Consider the following 12081-nt stretch of genomic DNA (forward strand, 5'->3'; position numbering starts at 1 on the left):
GGAAGTTACAAAGTGCTTTACACAATAAAAGAATAATAAACCAACACAATAAAACAGTAGTAAAACAGTGAAAATTCAACACAGATAAAAACAAGGATAAAATGACAAAACTTGAAAATCCATGGAGTTTACAGAAAAGCCAATCTAAAAAAGTGGGTCTTTAAGAGTGTTTTAAAAGTCGATACACACTTAGCTAATCTGAGCTCTTCGGGAAGTGCATTCCACAGTTTTGGGGCCCTGACAGCGAACGCTCGATCCCCTCTTGAAATAAATTTAGATCTAGGAACAACTAGGAGAGACTTTCCTGCAGACCTCAGGTTACAATCAGGCTCATAAGGAATTAAAAGATCTAAAATGTAGTCTGGGGCCTGTCCAAGTCGTGCTTTAAAAGTGATAAGTAAAATTTTAAAATCAATTCTAAAATGTATAGGCAGCCAGTGCAAGGATGCTAGGGCAGGGGTGATATGCTCCTGTTTCTTTAGACCCATTAGCATTCTGGAAGAAGCGTTTTACACTAGCTGAAGGCGTGAGATTTGCTTCTGGGTGAGGCAGGTATAGAGGGAGTTACAGTAATCTAGGTGAGAGGATATAAAAGCACGAATAACTTTCTGCAAGTCATTAAAAGACAGGAATGTTCTGATTTTAGAAATAGTTCTAAATTGAAGAAAGCAAGTCTGAACGACTTTCTTAACCTGCTCCTCAAAGTTGAGGTCCTGATCAAAAATCACACCCAAGTTCCTGGCAGAAGTTTTGACATACGGTCCCAGAGAACCTAGATCATTCTGAAAAGAGTTGATGGAGCTACCAATATTTGATAGGTTCATACACATGTTTATTAACATTGTTTTGGCTAAAGATGACATAAACAAGTGCTGTATTCATTAGCTTGGGTATGCTACAAAAGCCATGTAGCCTAACAGTGGTTCCCAAAGTGGGGAGCAGGTCCTTGAGAGGGTTCCAGGGGGTCTCCAGCAAAATTAGTAGCTTCATTTAACTAGTTTTTAATTAATTTGACGTTAGGACAGTGGCAAAATCTTATAGAAATCATCAAATCAGATCAGAGTTTTCACTCTCCCTGCTTTTATCTCCCCACCTACAGTATGAGCATCCAGTTCTCATATTTAGTAACAAAAATCTAAGATGGTAGGATTGGGCTGTGTCTGTCATTTTGCTGCCTAATAATAAGTCTTTTTAATGGAGTCTGGGGTCTAATGTGCATCCATTTCGGTGGAGGGTTGATATGAAAAAGACTGGGAACCTTTGGCCTTTAAGTTTTAGTTTAGTTACACTGGTTGAGGGCTGGAGTGTCAGGACTGGATCTTTATGGGAACTGGATTCATCAAAACGGTATTACGCGTATGCATTTGATTGGTCTATACGCTCCAGACAATGAACCAATCACAGTAACGTGCGTCGGTCCGCTCTGTGAAGCCCCGCCCCGCTGCTTCGTGTTGGCAGAGCAGACTGCAGCCTGAGGTCCACCGCTGCAGTCTCCACCCCGGATACCCGACTCCTGCCCGGGGCACGTATATAGGTAGCAAGATAAATAGGCCGTCTTTTGACTGCTCTTTTTTTCTTGTTAATGGTTCGGATCTGCGAGAGAAGGATGAAGTTCCTGGTAGCTGTTACAGTCATTGTGGGATCAGTGATTTTCCTTCTCTTCCCAAACGGTTCAGATGCTGATGAAAAGAAGAAAGGCCCTAAAGTAACGTCGAAGGTAGGTGCAGCTTGCTAGCTAGCCAGCCAGCGGATCATGCAATCAAATCAAAGATAAATCTCATCAGCTAGCTACCCATGTACGGCTAATGCTAACCGCTAGCTTTAGCTTTTCGAAAGCCACGTCAGACGCCAGTTAGCCTGTAGCTGTTCATCCACTGCTAACGGTGAACTTGATGGGCTTGTCAGCGTTAGCTAGCTAGCCAGTTAGAAGGCTAGCGCTAGGTATTGCAGCCAATGTTTGTGCAATAATTCTCAAACGTGTGCATTTATGTATGCTAAAGCTTGTTGCCAGACAAGGACACAAAACGGAATGACATGAGCTTGCATTGGATATTGGGGAGGCTATCGTTATACTGTAACGTTAGCCGGTAACATTACACCGGCCATAACTCTAAGCATTTCCAAACGTATCCATTTTACCCGAGCCCGCTTTATCATCAAATACAGACCCAAAAAGATACAGCCTAGCTAGCAAGACATTGGCTGGCTAACCCACTTGGATACCAACTCAGTCTGGCTCAGCGCAAAAGCCATTTAAATACTCAGCCTGGGCCTGAAATGTCTGGGTGCTGCTGTTTTGGCCACGTCTACAATTACAAGGAGAGCAAGCTGGATGGACTGGCCAGTTGCTCTGTGATGCTAACAGTATTAGCATCGTGCACAGTGCACACAGTCTGTTGGCCCAGCAAGCGACCCTTTCTAGCTAACTAACACTTAATACACGAATTATTCCTCGCCATTTTAATACCTTTTCTCATCCTAAATGCACACGCCTATTATCAAGCCTGTCTTGAACCACAAATCAATTTGTTGTCTTGGTAATTGGCCTGCAGGATCAACACTGACCAGTGTTGTGACAAGCAGGAGAAGAAATTGGTCTGAAACATGTGAAATGTAATTTGTGTTGCATTTTTATGAGGCCTCATCATCCAAGATATTTCTTTGTGCATGGAATAACTATATCACTTGAATCCATAGGTGTATTTTGACATCAGAATTGGAGATGAAGAGGTTGGAAGAATTGTCGTTGGACTGTTCGGGAAAACCGTTCCCAAAACAGCTGAGAACTTCCTCGCACTGGCAACCGGGGAGGTGAGAACCTAAAAGCCTTTTGGCTCTTTCTCATAGAGCTTGTGTATAATGTATCGCCAAGCTGCAGTCTTGGAACACTGGTTGTGCAAATGTGTTTTGACCTAGCCACCACATCCAACCTCAACTGTGATTGAGTTCTGATGGAAATGGAAAATGCCACTTATTTAACATGGTATCCATCCGTATTTGCATAATAAAACGATAGCCCTGTGATGTCAGCTTGTTTGCATCATATCTGGCTGGTGTTGAGTGCCCGTGACCCAAGAGTCAATTCTCACAGTGTTGCTTCCATAATAATGGTAAAAGGAAATGCACAACCTTACCTCTCAGCAGTCATTTAACATTAGCAGGATATTTTATTGTCAGTATTGGCGGGGGGGGGGGGGGGGGGCAACCTAAACAATAAATCCTTGCCCAGGACAACTATAGAATAACTAACTTGTAGAATAAAATGTTACAGTCATTCTAACCTGGTACACCTAATTCTAGCCCTAACCAGTGAAACAACTTGTTATGAAATTATACTATACCATACTGTGTCAGGATAAAATAGCAAATATAGCACATTTCATGCTAAGAGCATCACAATGTGCTTTGCAAAGAGATACAAAGCCCTATTCACTGTGTACACTGTTCCCAATACACTGTGTGAATAGGGTTTCTTATGGTTACAAAACAAAAACATTACCAACAGATGATGAACTAAAGACAGCAGTGAAACATCCCTTGGAGAATTGATTACACTGAAAATAGTGTGGAAGAAATGCCCCTTCAAGTCGTATAATATGCTTCACATGAGGCCTACAGCCTGATTTTCTTTCCCAAACTACATACTGCGGCTGTCACAACATAACCAACTAACCAACCCAGCTACCCTAACCCTAAGGGCTGTTCTTTGTGTGGGAGGAGCTTAATTTGTTTAATTCATGATGTCATCATGAATTAAACTTTATGAATCTTTATATTGATTGGAGTGTTTAAATTTCAAAATCCATCTTTGAAGTAGTCTGGTGTCCCTCAGAGAGAACGACACTATGTCCTAGAGACATGCTTTGAAAAAGGTCCATGAGTCATTTGACTTGCATTCACATGTTGTTAAATGCCAGCAAACATTGCCAACTGATATCAGTTTTGTATTTTTAAATGTACTTCATGTGAGTTTTTTTGTTTGTTCTAATTGAACAGAAAGGATTTGGCTACAAGGGAAGCAAATTCCACAGAGTCATCAAGGACTTCATGATCCAGGGTGGAGATTTCACCAGAGGAGACGGCACTGGCGGTAAGATGACCACAGACACCTACAGAATTATGTTTAAATAGCAACTTGGATGGATTTGTCCGTCAAAACAAACACAAACGTGACTACCTGTATGAATTCTGTTGTTTCATGATTTCAGGGTTGTTTTTATTTCAAGGGAAAGTAAATGTAGATCAGGTTTTTTTGCTCTCAAAAACAAGTTAAGCCAATAAACCTGTCAGCAAAATAATCAAATTTCCAACGGCTAGTGCGCCACCTGTAGTGCATCTTTTATATATTTGCTACAAGTCTGAAAAGCACTTAACGCTCTGGCGGTAAATATATAGAGGGTTGAGTCTGTTAAGGTGTTATCATTTTGTGAACAACGGACAGACATTGCCAGCTATCCTATAATAAGTACCATCATTTCTTTTAATTTTGTGCTATCAGCCATTTTGTTAGAGTAGGTGTTACCTACCTACAGTGGTAGATATGTCATTTTAGAACAATACTCTTTCAAATATTCATGAGATGCCTTTCCCCCCCCAAATGAAGGCAAGAGCATCTATGGAGACCGTTTTCCCGATGAGAACTTCAAGCTGAAGCACTACGGCCCCGGCTGGCTGAGCATGGCTAACGCCGGCAAAGACACCAACGGCTCTCAGTTCTTCATCACCACTGTTGCGACTCCATGGCTGGACGGCAAACATGTTGTCTTTGGAAAGATTCTGGAGGGCATGGTGAGTCCGGGGCCTGACAGTGGTCACATACTGGGGTTGCTTTCACAGTTTCACCGAACCTTGGAACATTTAGGTGCTACCCCCTTCAGTTCATCTTGGGTGTTGTTGTCAAACAACCACATCCAAAGTGTAAAATAGGCCAATATCTAACTACTGATCAATTTTGATAGACTAGTAAGTTTGTCACCAGCTAAGAGTTTGTCTTCCTTCTTCACTTCATATTGAGCTGGTGAAATACCAAGAATAGCAGGGTGAATTTCAGATTAGATCAGCCACTAGTTTCCTGCCCTGCATAAACTGCTCTGTAGCCACTTCCAAATAACTCATGCAATGGACTGTCTGAAGAGTGCAATTGGTACCAAATCCAGGAAAAGAAACCAAGAGTAACATATTTCATGAAGCGGACTGGCCAGCTTTGATCCACATTTTGTCTTTTTGTCAATGATTTTCTCTGAATGCATATCATGACAGGCTCTTGGAGATAGATGCTACTTTCAGTTGGACATAGATAACATCAAAAGTGCTAAATTCTCAGAAGTGCGCCATGAACACAACTGATTAATTTTGCAATCTAAATTGTAAATGGTTACCAGTTGGTTTCGACTAGTCTGCTGCAAAGTGGAAATCAAGATGGAAAAATGGCGGCCAAATGAAGCAACTCCTCATGAGAAAGCTGACCAATACATGAACACATTTGTATACCTTGTATTTACTATTGGGTGTCAGTATTAATTTTGCACAGAGATGTTGTAATAAACTAATGGTGTGGGTGTTTTAACAAAGTGATTACCAATATCAAAATGCACAAGCTCACGCACCAAATTAAAGAGCTCATGCCTCATTTGATGTTGACTTTTTATGGTTACTTGAAAAGCACATTCTAGCATTGATCCTGCATGGACCCTGTGATTTTGGATAAATATTTGCTTTTTATATATTTTATTTGTTCATTCATAACTTTTAATGTATTACTGACACTTTGATATTCCTGAGCAATTCTGATATCTTCCTTTTGCTCGTCATCCTCCAGGATGTGGTGAAGAAGATCGAGGCCACAAAGACAGATGGCCGGGATAAGCCTCTTAAAGATGTCAGCATCCATGATTGTGGCAAAATTGATGTGGAGAAGCCATTTGCTGTTGCCAAGGAGTAGAGCACTGCTGGGGGGGGGGGGACAGGGGAACAGGACTGGGGGAGGAGGGGTGTTGGGGAATCGTGCAGGCCACCTTGTTATCACTACTCGCCCTGTGGTCCTGGAGAAGGGGCTTTGGGCCATCCAGTGGCAGCGGCTTCCCGTCTTAACGCGCCAGAACAGCATCACATCGAGCAATCATGACGAAACGATCTGGGTCCATTTACCAACGAGCATTCCAAGTTGCACTCAACTGTTCTTTGCGTATTTTGTAAAAAATAAGAAATCTTAAATAAAGGTTTCAAGTTTTGTTAAATTGTTGCAAGTGTAATTTATTTCACCTGGTTCCGGTGGTGTGGATTTGTGTCATTGGTACCATGAAATATTTTTATTATACCTTGGGCGTTGCAAGTTTTGATATATTGTTTGCTTTGACTCCACCCTGTTAATATTATGAATTTGATGTGACAATTATTATGATGTTTAAGTGCTGTCACCTTCATTTGATATTATTTTCAGACACAATATGTGAATGTTTAAGAACTACTAAACATTATGTACCTATGCAGTCCGCTTGAGCGTGCAATGTGTAATGCAACTCATCCCTTTTTATTTCATTAAACACTCATAGGTAGAAAATCATGCAACTCAGCATCTACAAAGATTACAACAGGGGTTCACAAACTTTTTCATTGCATGGGCCCCGATGTATAAGTCCAATGACCCCAGCTGGGATAACTGGGAAGTTGCTCTTCCTTATTTTGCTAAGGACCCTCTTTGAGTACAGTGTATGAAACTGACAGTACCCTAGACAGGACACTGGGGGTCTCCCTCACACCAGACATGTCCGCTCCACAGCAGAACAGAGACAATCCCATTTTTTTTACAACCTCGCTTGTGATTTCACATGTGGTTTCGGTGTAATAAAATGAGGAACAATGCATTTCTTGGTGGTATTCTGGCTATTTATGGGTAGCTTCTTGATGTTGAAGACATAATGTTGCTTCTGTAGTTTACCAGTTGCTGTTTCCGTCTCCAATGCAGATCCCCTTTAAATGACTAGAACTACGTACAATGATTTGAGCATGCGGAAGAAAAAGTCTTAACTTTTGTTTTCACATTCTTAACGGACGGGTGCAGTTTATCGCCTCAGGACAGTGCAGTTAGTGTCCGGTAAATTGTCAATCACAGAAAAGTAAATTGACGTTGATGCACTTTCCTGTGATTGTCTGATCTTCCTGACACTCAAAGTCCTACGCAAACCACACCCATCCGGTGCTTCGAGCATGTTAAAACAAACACCAATAATTATTTCCCAATGATTCAGATTTGGCATACTCTCTATTACATATGCTCTTCTTGTGTGCATGTAGTTCCCTTATTTGTGAGCCTTAATCAACAAATGGCTGCTTTAAGGAGCAAAAGTCCAACTAGATTTTATTCTGTCAAAATCCATGTAGTTAATAGAGGATGTCACTCAAATATTGTAATATTTTTCCAGCCTAAGATAAAAAAAATAGTTTCCAGGATTGATTGGCCAGATTTTTCCCCTGACACAGCATGAAAATATGTTCTCAAGACTTACGGGATTAAGTGAAAAAATAAATACAGCGCATTATTGTGCATAAAAATGCCTTGAGTTGCCAGAGTATTGTTGCCATGTTTAGCAGTAATGTTTGGAAATATGTAGAGGCCATGGGAAGGGTGCAGGATCCTAAACAGAGCTGACCACATCTTTCTCCTGTGAACTCATCTGCAGACATAGGGAAGTCTGCAAATCACTGTTCCCAGTTTGTGACCAATCCATTCCAAGATTGGAAAAGTTACGCTCATCAAATGAGCAGATCTCATCTGAACTCATCTGTTCTTTCTTTCCTGTTGTTCTTCTGTTCTTTCTTTCCATTCTTACTTGGAAACATGAACAGCCTGAAACTGGTCAAACGTGTCTGCAGGGTGTTTACCACTAGTCCTGCTACTGTCAGGACATTTACATTTAGGCATTTAGACATTTAGCTAACGCCCACGTCCAAAGCGATTTACAATGAATGAGCAGGTAGGGGTGCAGTTCAGCTCGGAGCACAATGACTGTTGCAGAGATGGGACATGTGATCAGTGATCACACTATAGAGTTGTAGGACAGACTTTTATTGAAATGAGCCATAGTAAACAGAAATGAAGTTCCCCAAATGTACACAATCCTCTGAAACTGACATAATTAATAAACAGGTTAATAAACAAACTGTCTCCATGCCAAAGGACCCTAACTGGTACACAGCAGGCTGGGGGACATCTGATAAGATGCTAAGTTTAGTATGAAGTTGCATAGCTGATTACAGTGAGGGGAATGAAAACTATGATCAAAGTAGCCATTTTGTAAAATTCCCATACCAGAAAATGAAATAAAACCACTTTTGCTTTGATGGCTTATGATTTACTTATTTCTGTGGGCTTTTTAGTTGAACTGTGTTTTTAAGGAATTTAAACTTGTGACTTGATACCTCAATGGTCTTCAGTGTAGGCTTGCTTCTCTTACAATGATTATTGTAATATGACAGTATTCTTTTAATTCAAATTGGTTGAGGTCAAATATGCTGCTGGATTGTCAAACAATAATCCGGCCATGAAAATAGTTTTTGATCAGACAGAGAAACGTAGTCCATGCCCCGTGTTTGCTTCAGACCTGCTCTGGTCCTTGTTTTGCCCGAGCTCAGTCAGGCATACAATGACTCACCAGAAGGAAAGTATGGAAGGAATTCCCTGGAGTCGGCACAACCGTGGTCTTGCTTAAACCCTCTGTTGTTCGGTTTGGCCTTGTTTGTGGCGATTGGGGATTGTCTGGTGAAACAGTGTTATTCTTCACTTACTGGCTCTGCTGGGAAGGCCGTGACGGGCCGGACATATCTGGCATAGCTTCCTGCAAGTGGCTTTGTCAACGAGATTAAAAGAACACTGGGGAGAATCACAACACGGAGCTCGGAAGCATTCGGTCACACTGGAGGACCGTACGTCCACATCCTCTCCTCCTGTCGTGGGCCGGTGAAGCAGATTTTTAATGTTTGTTTCTTCATTGTCAGCTTTTGAATGCAGGTGATACGGGACAAGCTGCTCTCTGTTGTGTTTTAATATGTGGAATCCCCCTTGAATATGATTAGATTACAAATATCAATCAGAATGTGAATTCTTTCAAGAAGGCGACCAAGAATAGGCTTTTGAGGCATTTTTTATTTCTCTTATACAATTCCAGTTACAATAATGATATGGTATTATTGGTATGCAGTCACATGCTACTACTACGTGCCCAAAAACAACCCAGTTTGGTCTGATCTGGTACCTCACTTGGGTTGGTTTGGCAATGGAATAAAGATGATCTCAAAGGGAGGGGTCATGATATTTTGTAGCCTATCCCGTTCGATCACTTACCAAGCCCTTTCTTACATAACTTCATTGCTTTCACAAGTGTTTTTGTTGTGGAGATACTGGCAATAGTCCCCTGATGGCATTTGTGAGCAATGCTAGTGCAAGTCAGTGGAGAATGAAACCATTCATCTGATCGTTGATTGAAATGCATTCCCATTACTTCCAAAAGTAAGAATAAGTAACAAAACTACACTCACACTAATAAGTAATAAACCTGATCTTGAATGTGACTTTGAGAGAGAGTTTACCCATTGACATGTAGTAGCTTTGTTAACAAATTACTAACTGGAGGTGGAGATTTCTCAAAAACACAATGGTGGATAATTTTTTGTATGATCTAAGTTTGGTTTGCAGTCAATAGGAGAGGCTTCCAAAGAAAATCCCTGTAATCGTTTGATGCTTTTTGGGAAACTGAGCTCTAGTCGCCAACTCTACCAGAACTTCATTGAAATCTCTCCAAATGAAAGGCATGAATAAAGACGGGATCAAGTTCAAAATAACAACAACCAAAACACTTTCATTGTGATAAGGAAAGACAAACATCCAGTCTATTTTTTTAACTTTCTTATCCAAGTCAGAAGGGAAACGCTTCAACAAGAGAAGTATAAATACAATATGAGCGGCAGCGTGGGAAAGGTCACCGTGGGAACTGGGGCTTGTTTTTGTCAATGAGTTTGGATAGCCAGGCTCCGACTACAGTAGAAACGGGCCTTTGGGTTCCCACCCAAACCTAGCCGAGCAGGCCTAACAGTAGTGTGACATCCATTTCTTCATTGTTCTCCAGTTTCCTCTTGGGTTTCTTTTTCCCCCTTCAGTGCTTTCAGAGTTTGTCATGTTGTTCTCTGGAAGGAGCTTTCACCGGGACGTGGCCGAGGCTGCGGTGACACGCCAGTTCCCACGATCTCCTGCCCTTCCTCCTGGGTTGCTGCTTGCTCACGGATCTGAACAGGAAGACGGTGCAAGGCCATCCACAGTGTGGGCTAATTTCGGCAGGCTCTGCTGGGTCCCCATTGTCTTTCATGGGAATTGCCTGAAAGACTGTATGACTGCGTCTTCTCTGAAACTCATCATCCACATCTCTGGAATTTGAGATGTGTGTGTGTGTGTGTTCGTGTTCTTGCATTTCACAACTTATGAGGGCCGAATGTCCTCACAAGGATGCAAACATCTTCGAAAGCGAGGGCATTTCTCGAGTCCTCGCTTCTACAAGGGGTTAGTTTGAGGTTAGGGAATGAATGTAGTTAATGGAAGTATAATATATAAGCGTGTGTGTGGGTGTGTGCGTGCATGCATGTATTTGTGCATGCATCTGCATATCTACAGTAGGAATATGACTCTTACTGCATGTATGTCACTGGTGTAACTAACTGTACCTAGCCAAGAAAACTACACTAAGTCAAATTCCTTTAACAAATACACAGTGTAAAAAATATTATTATCGCTTCCCATTTGCTCCATGTTTCAATTGTGTTAAGGCTTAAAAATCCTTCTTTACCTTGTCTCCTCTCTTTCATCTACATCTCAGCTTCATCATTAGTGTTCTCAATAAGTGAAACCATAGGCAATCATAGCTCTCACATGGGTCCACCTGGTCAGTCTATTTCATAGAAAGAGCAGGTTGTCCTAATGTTCTGTACACTCAGTGTAATGTACTTGGCTAATTCATGTCACCCCCCCCCCCCCCCCCCCCCCTCCCCCAGTCCCCTAACCAGTCTGGGAACCTTGCATAATTTTGGCGCCATGTTGAAATGGCAAACTTGTGGAATGGGGGCCATGTAAGTGCTCTCCAACAGACAATAAAAGTGCTGCTATATGGGTCATATACCAGTCAGCAGTAACGACCCAACACAAGCAGTTGGGTAACTGTCTGCTAGCTAGCTAACTGTAGAGGTTGTGTAACAGTATGAAATATTTATCTTTCAGTAATGCCTCAGGCTACGGGCCTGGTGCCAGTATCAAGTTATCGGTTGTGATGTGTGTCCGTGTGTGTGTGTGTGTGCATGAGAGAGAGAGAGTATGTGTGTCTGTATGCATGAAAGAGAACGAGATCAGGCCCGTATTTTAGTCCAGTATTTATGAGTCTACATACATACGGAACTATAACACTCAATATTTACACTGAAAGTCTTCCAGTTGCTTCCAGAACCTTCAGTGTGGCTCCACTGTAGTGTAGGGGTGGTAGGCGGGAGTGGGACAGCACGACTTATGTAATGAAGCACAGCACCGGGGGGCAAGACGAGCTGCTTTTAGAAAGAGCAGCACTCTTGGCACCGCGGGCACTGGAATATCCAGTCAGATGTGGAACCCAACCGGAGATTACCCACTTACACAGTTTTTACTGCAGACTGTCTCACCTGCCCTCCGGGACCACAACAGTCCCACAGTCCCACTACTGCTATTGCTCTGTGAAACGACAACCAATCACTTTGTGAAAACAGCAAGTAGATAGGTAGGTAGATGGATAGACATACATACATACATAAATACATACAGTATACACTACTGGTCAAAAGTTGGGACACACTTGATAGAATGTTCTATGTTTTTCATTCTCTTAAAGCCATTTTGATCTAAAGGCTTATGCTTAAATGCTTGAAATTTGTCTCTTAGACAAATATAAACAGTGAAGTTGATGCCGATGTTTGAATTTCTTTCCAAAGCCTTTGCCTTTCCATCAAGTATTCTGTTACATCACCATGCAGCCATCTTGGCAGGAAAATATCATAACAATAACAGGTGGTTGT

The 12081-nt window shown here is 41.7% G+C and overlaps 1 protein-coding gene across 1 annotated transcript; it reads left to right on the forward strand.

The window, feature by feature from the left end:
• Positions 1–1489: 1489 nt before the first annotated feature.
• On the forward strand, positions 1490–5956 carry ppib (peptidylprolyl isomerase B (cyclophilin B)). Its single transcript, XM_071513437.1, has 5 exons — positions 1490–1717; positions 2698–2811; positions 3997–4090; positions 4604–4788; positions 5819–5956. Exons 1-5 carry the CDS (start codon positions 1583–1585, stop codon positions 5939–5941), a joined length of 651 nt encoding a protein of 216 aa, XP_071369538.1. The 5' UTR covers positions 1490–1582; the 3' UTR covers positions 5942–5956.
• Positions 5957–12081: the final 6125 nt, after the last annotated feature.

The sequence above is a fragment of the Centroberyx affinis genome, unplaced genomic scaffold, assembly GCF_046629955.1.
Source record: "Centroberyx affinis isolate AG114_WGS23_722 - 3 ecotype Tasmania unplaced genomic scaffold, CSIRO-AGI_Caff_v1 ptg007171l_1, whole genome shotgun sequence".
In the NCBI taxonomy this organism is placed as follows: domain Eukaryota; kingdom Metazoa; phylum Chordata; class Actinopteri; order Beryciformes; family Berycidae; genus Centroberyx; species Centroberyx affinis.

What these genes read in the sequence shown, in the direction of transcription:
- ppib (XM_071513437.1), top strand. Translation starts at nt 1,583, where the DNA reads ATGGTTCGGATCTGCGAGAGAAGGATGAAGTTCCTGGTAGCTGTTACA. An exon ending in GCCCTAAAGTAACGTCGAAG is followed by an intron (nt 1,718 to 2,697) that starts GTAGGTGCAGCT and finishes TTGAATCCATAG; the next exon opens with GTGTATTTTGACATCAGAAT. An exon ending in TCGCACTGGCAACCGGGGAG is followed by an intron (nt 2,812 to 3,996) that starts GTGAGAACCTAA and finishes CTAATTGAACAG; the next exon opens with AAAGGATTTGGCTACAAGGG.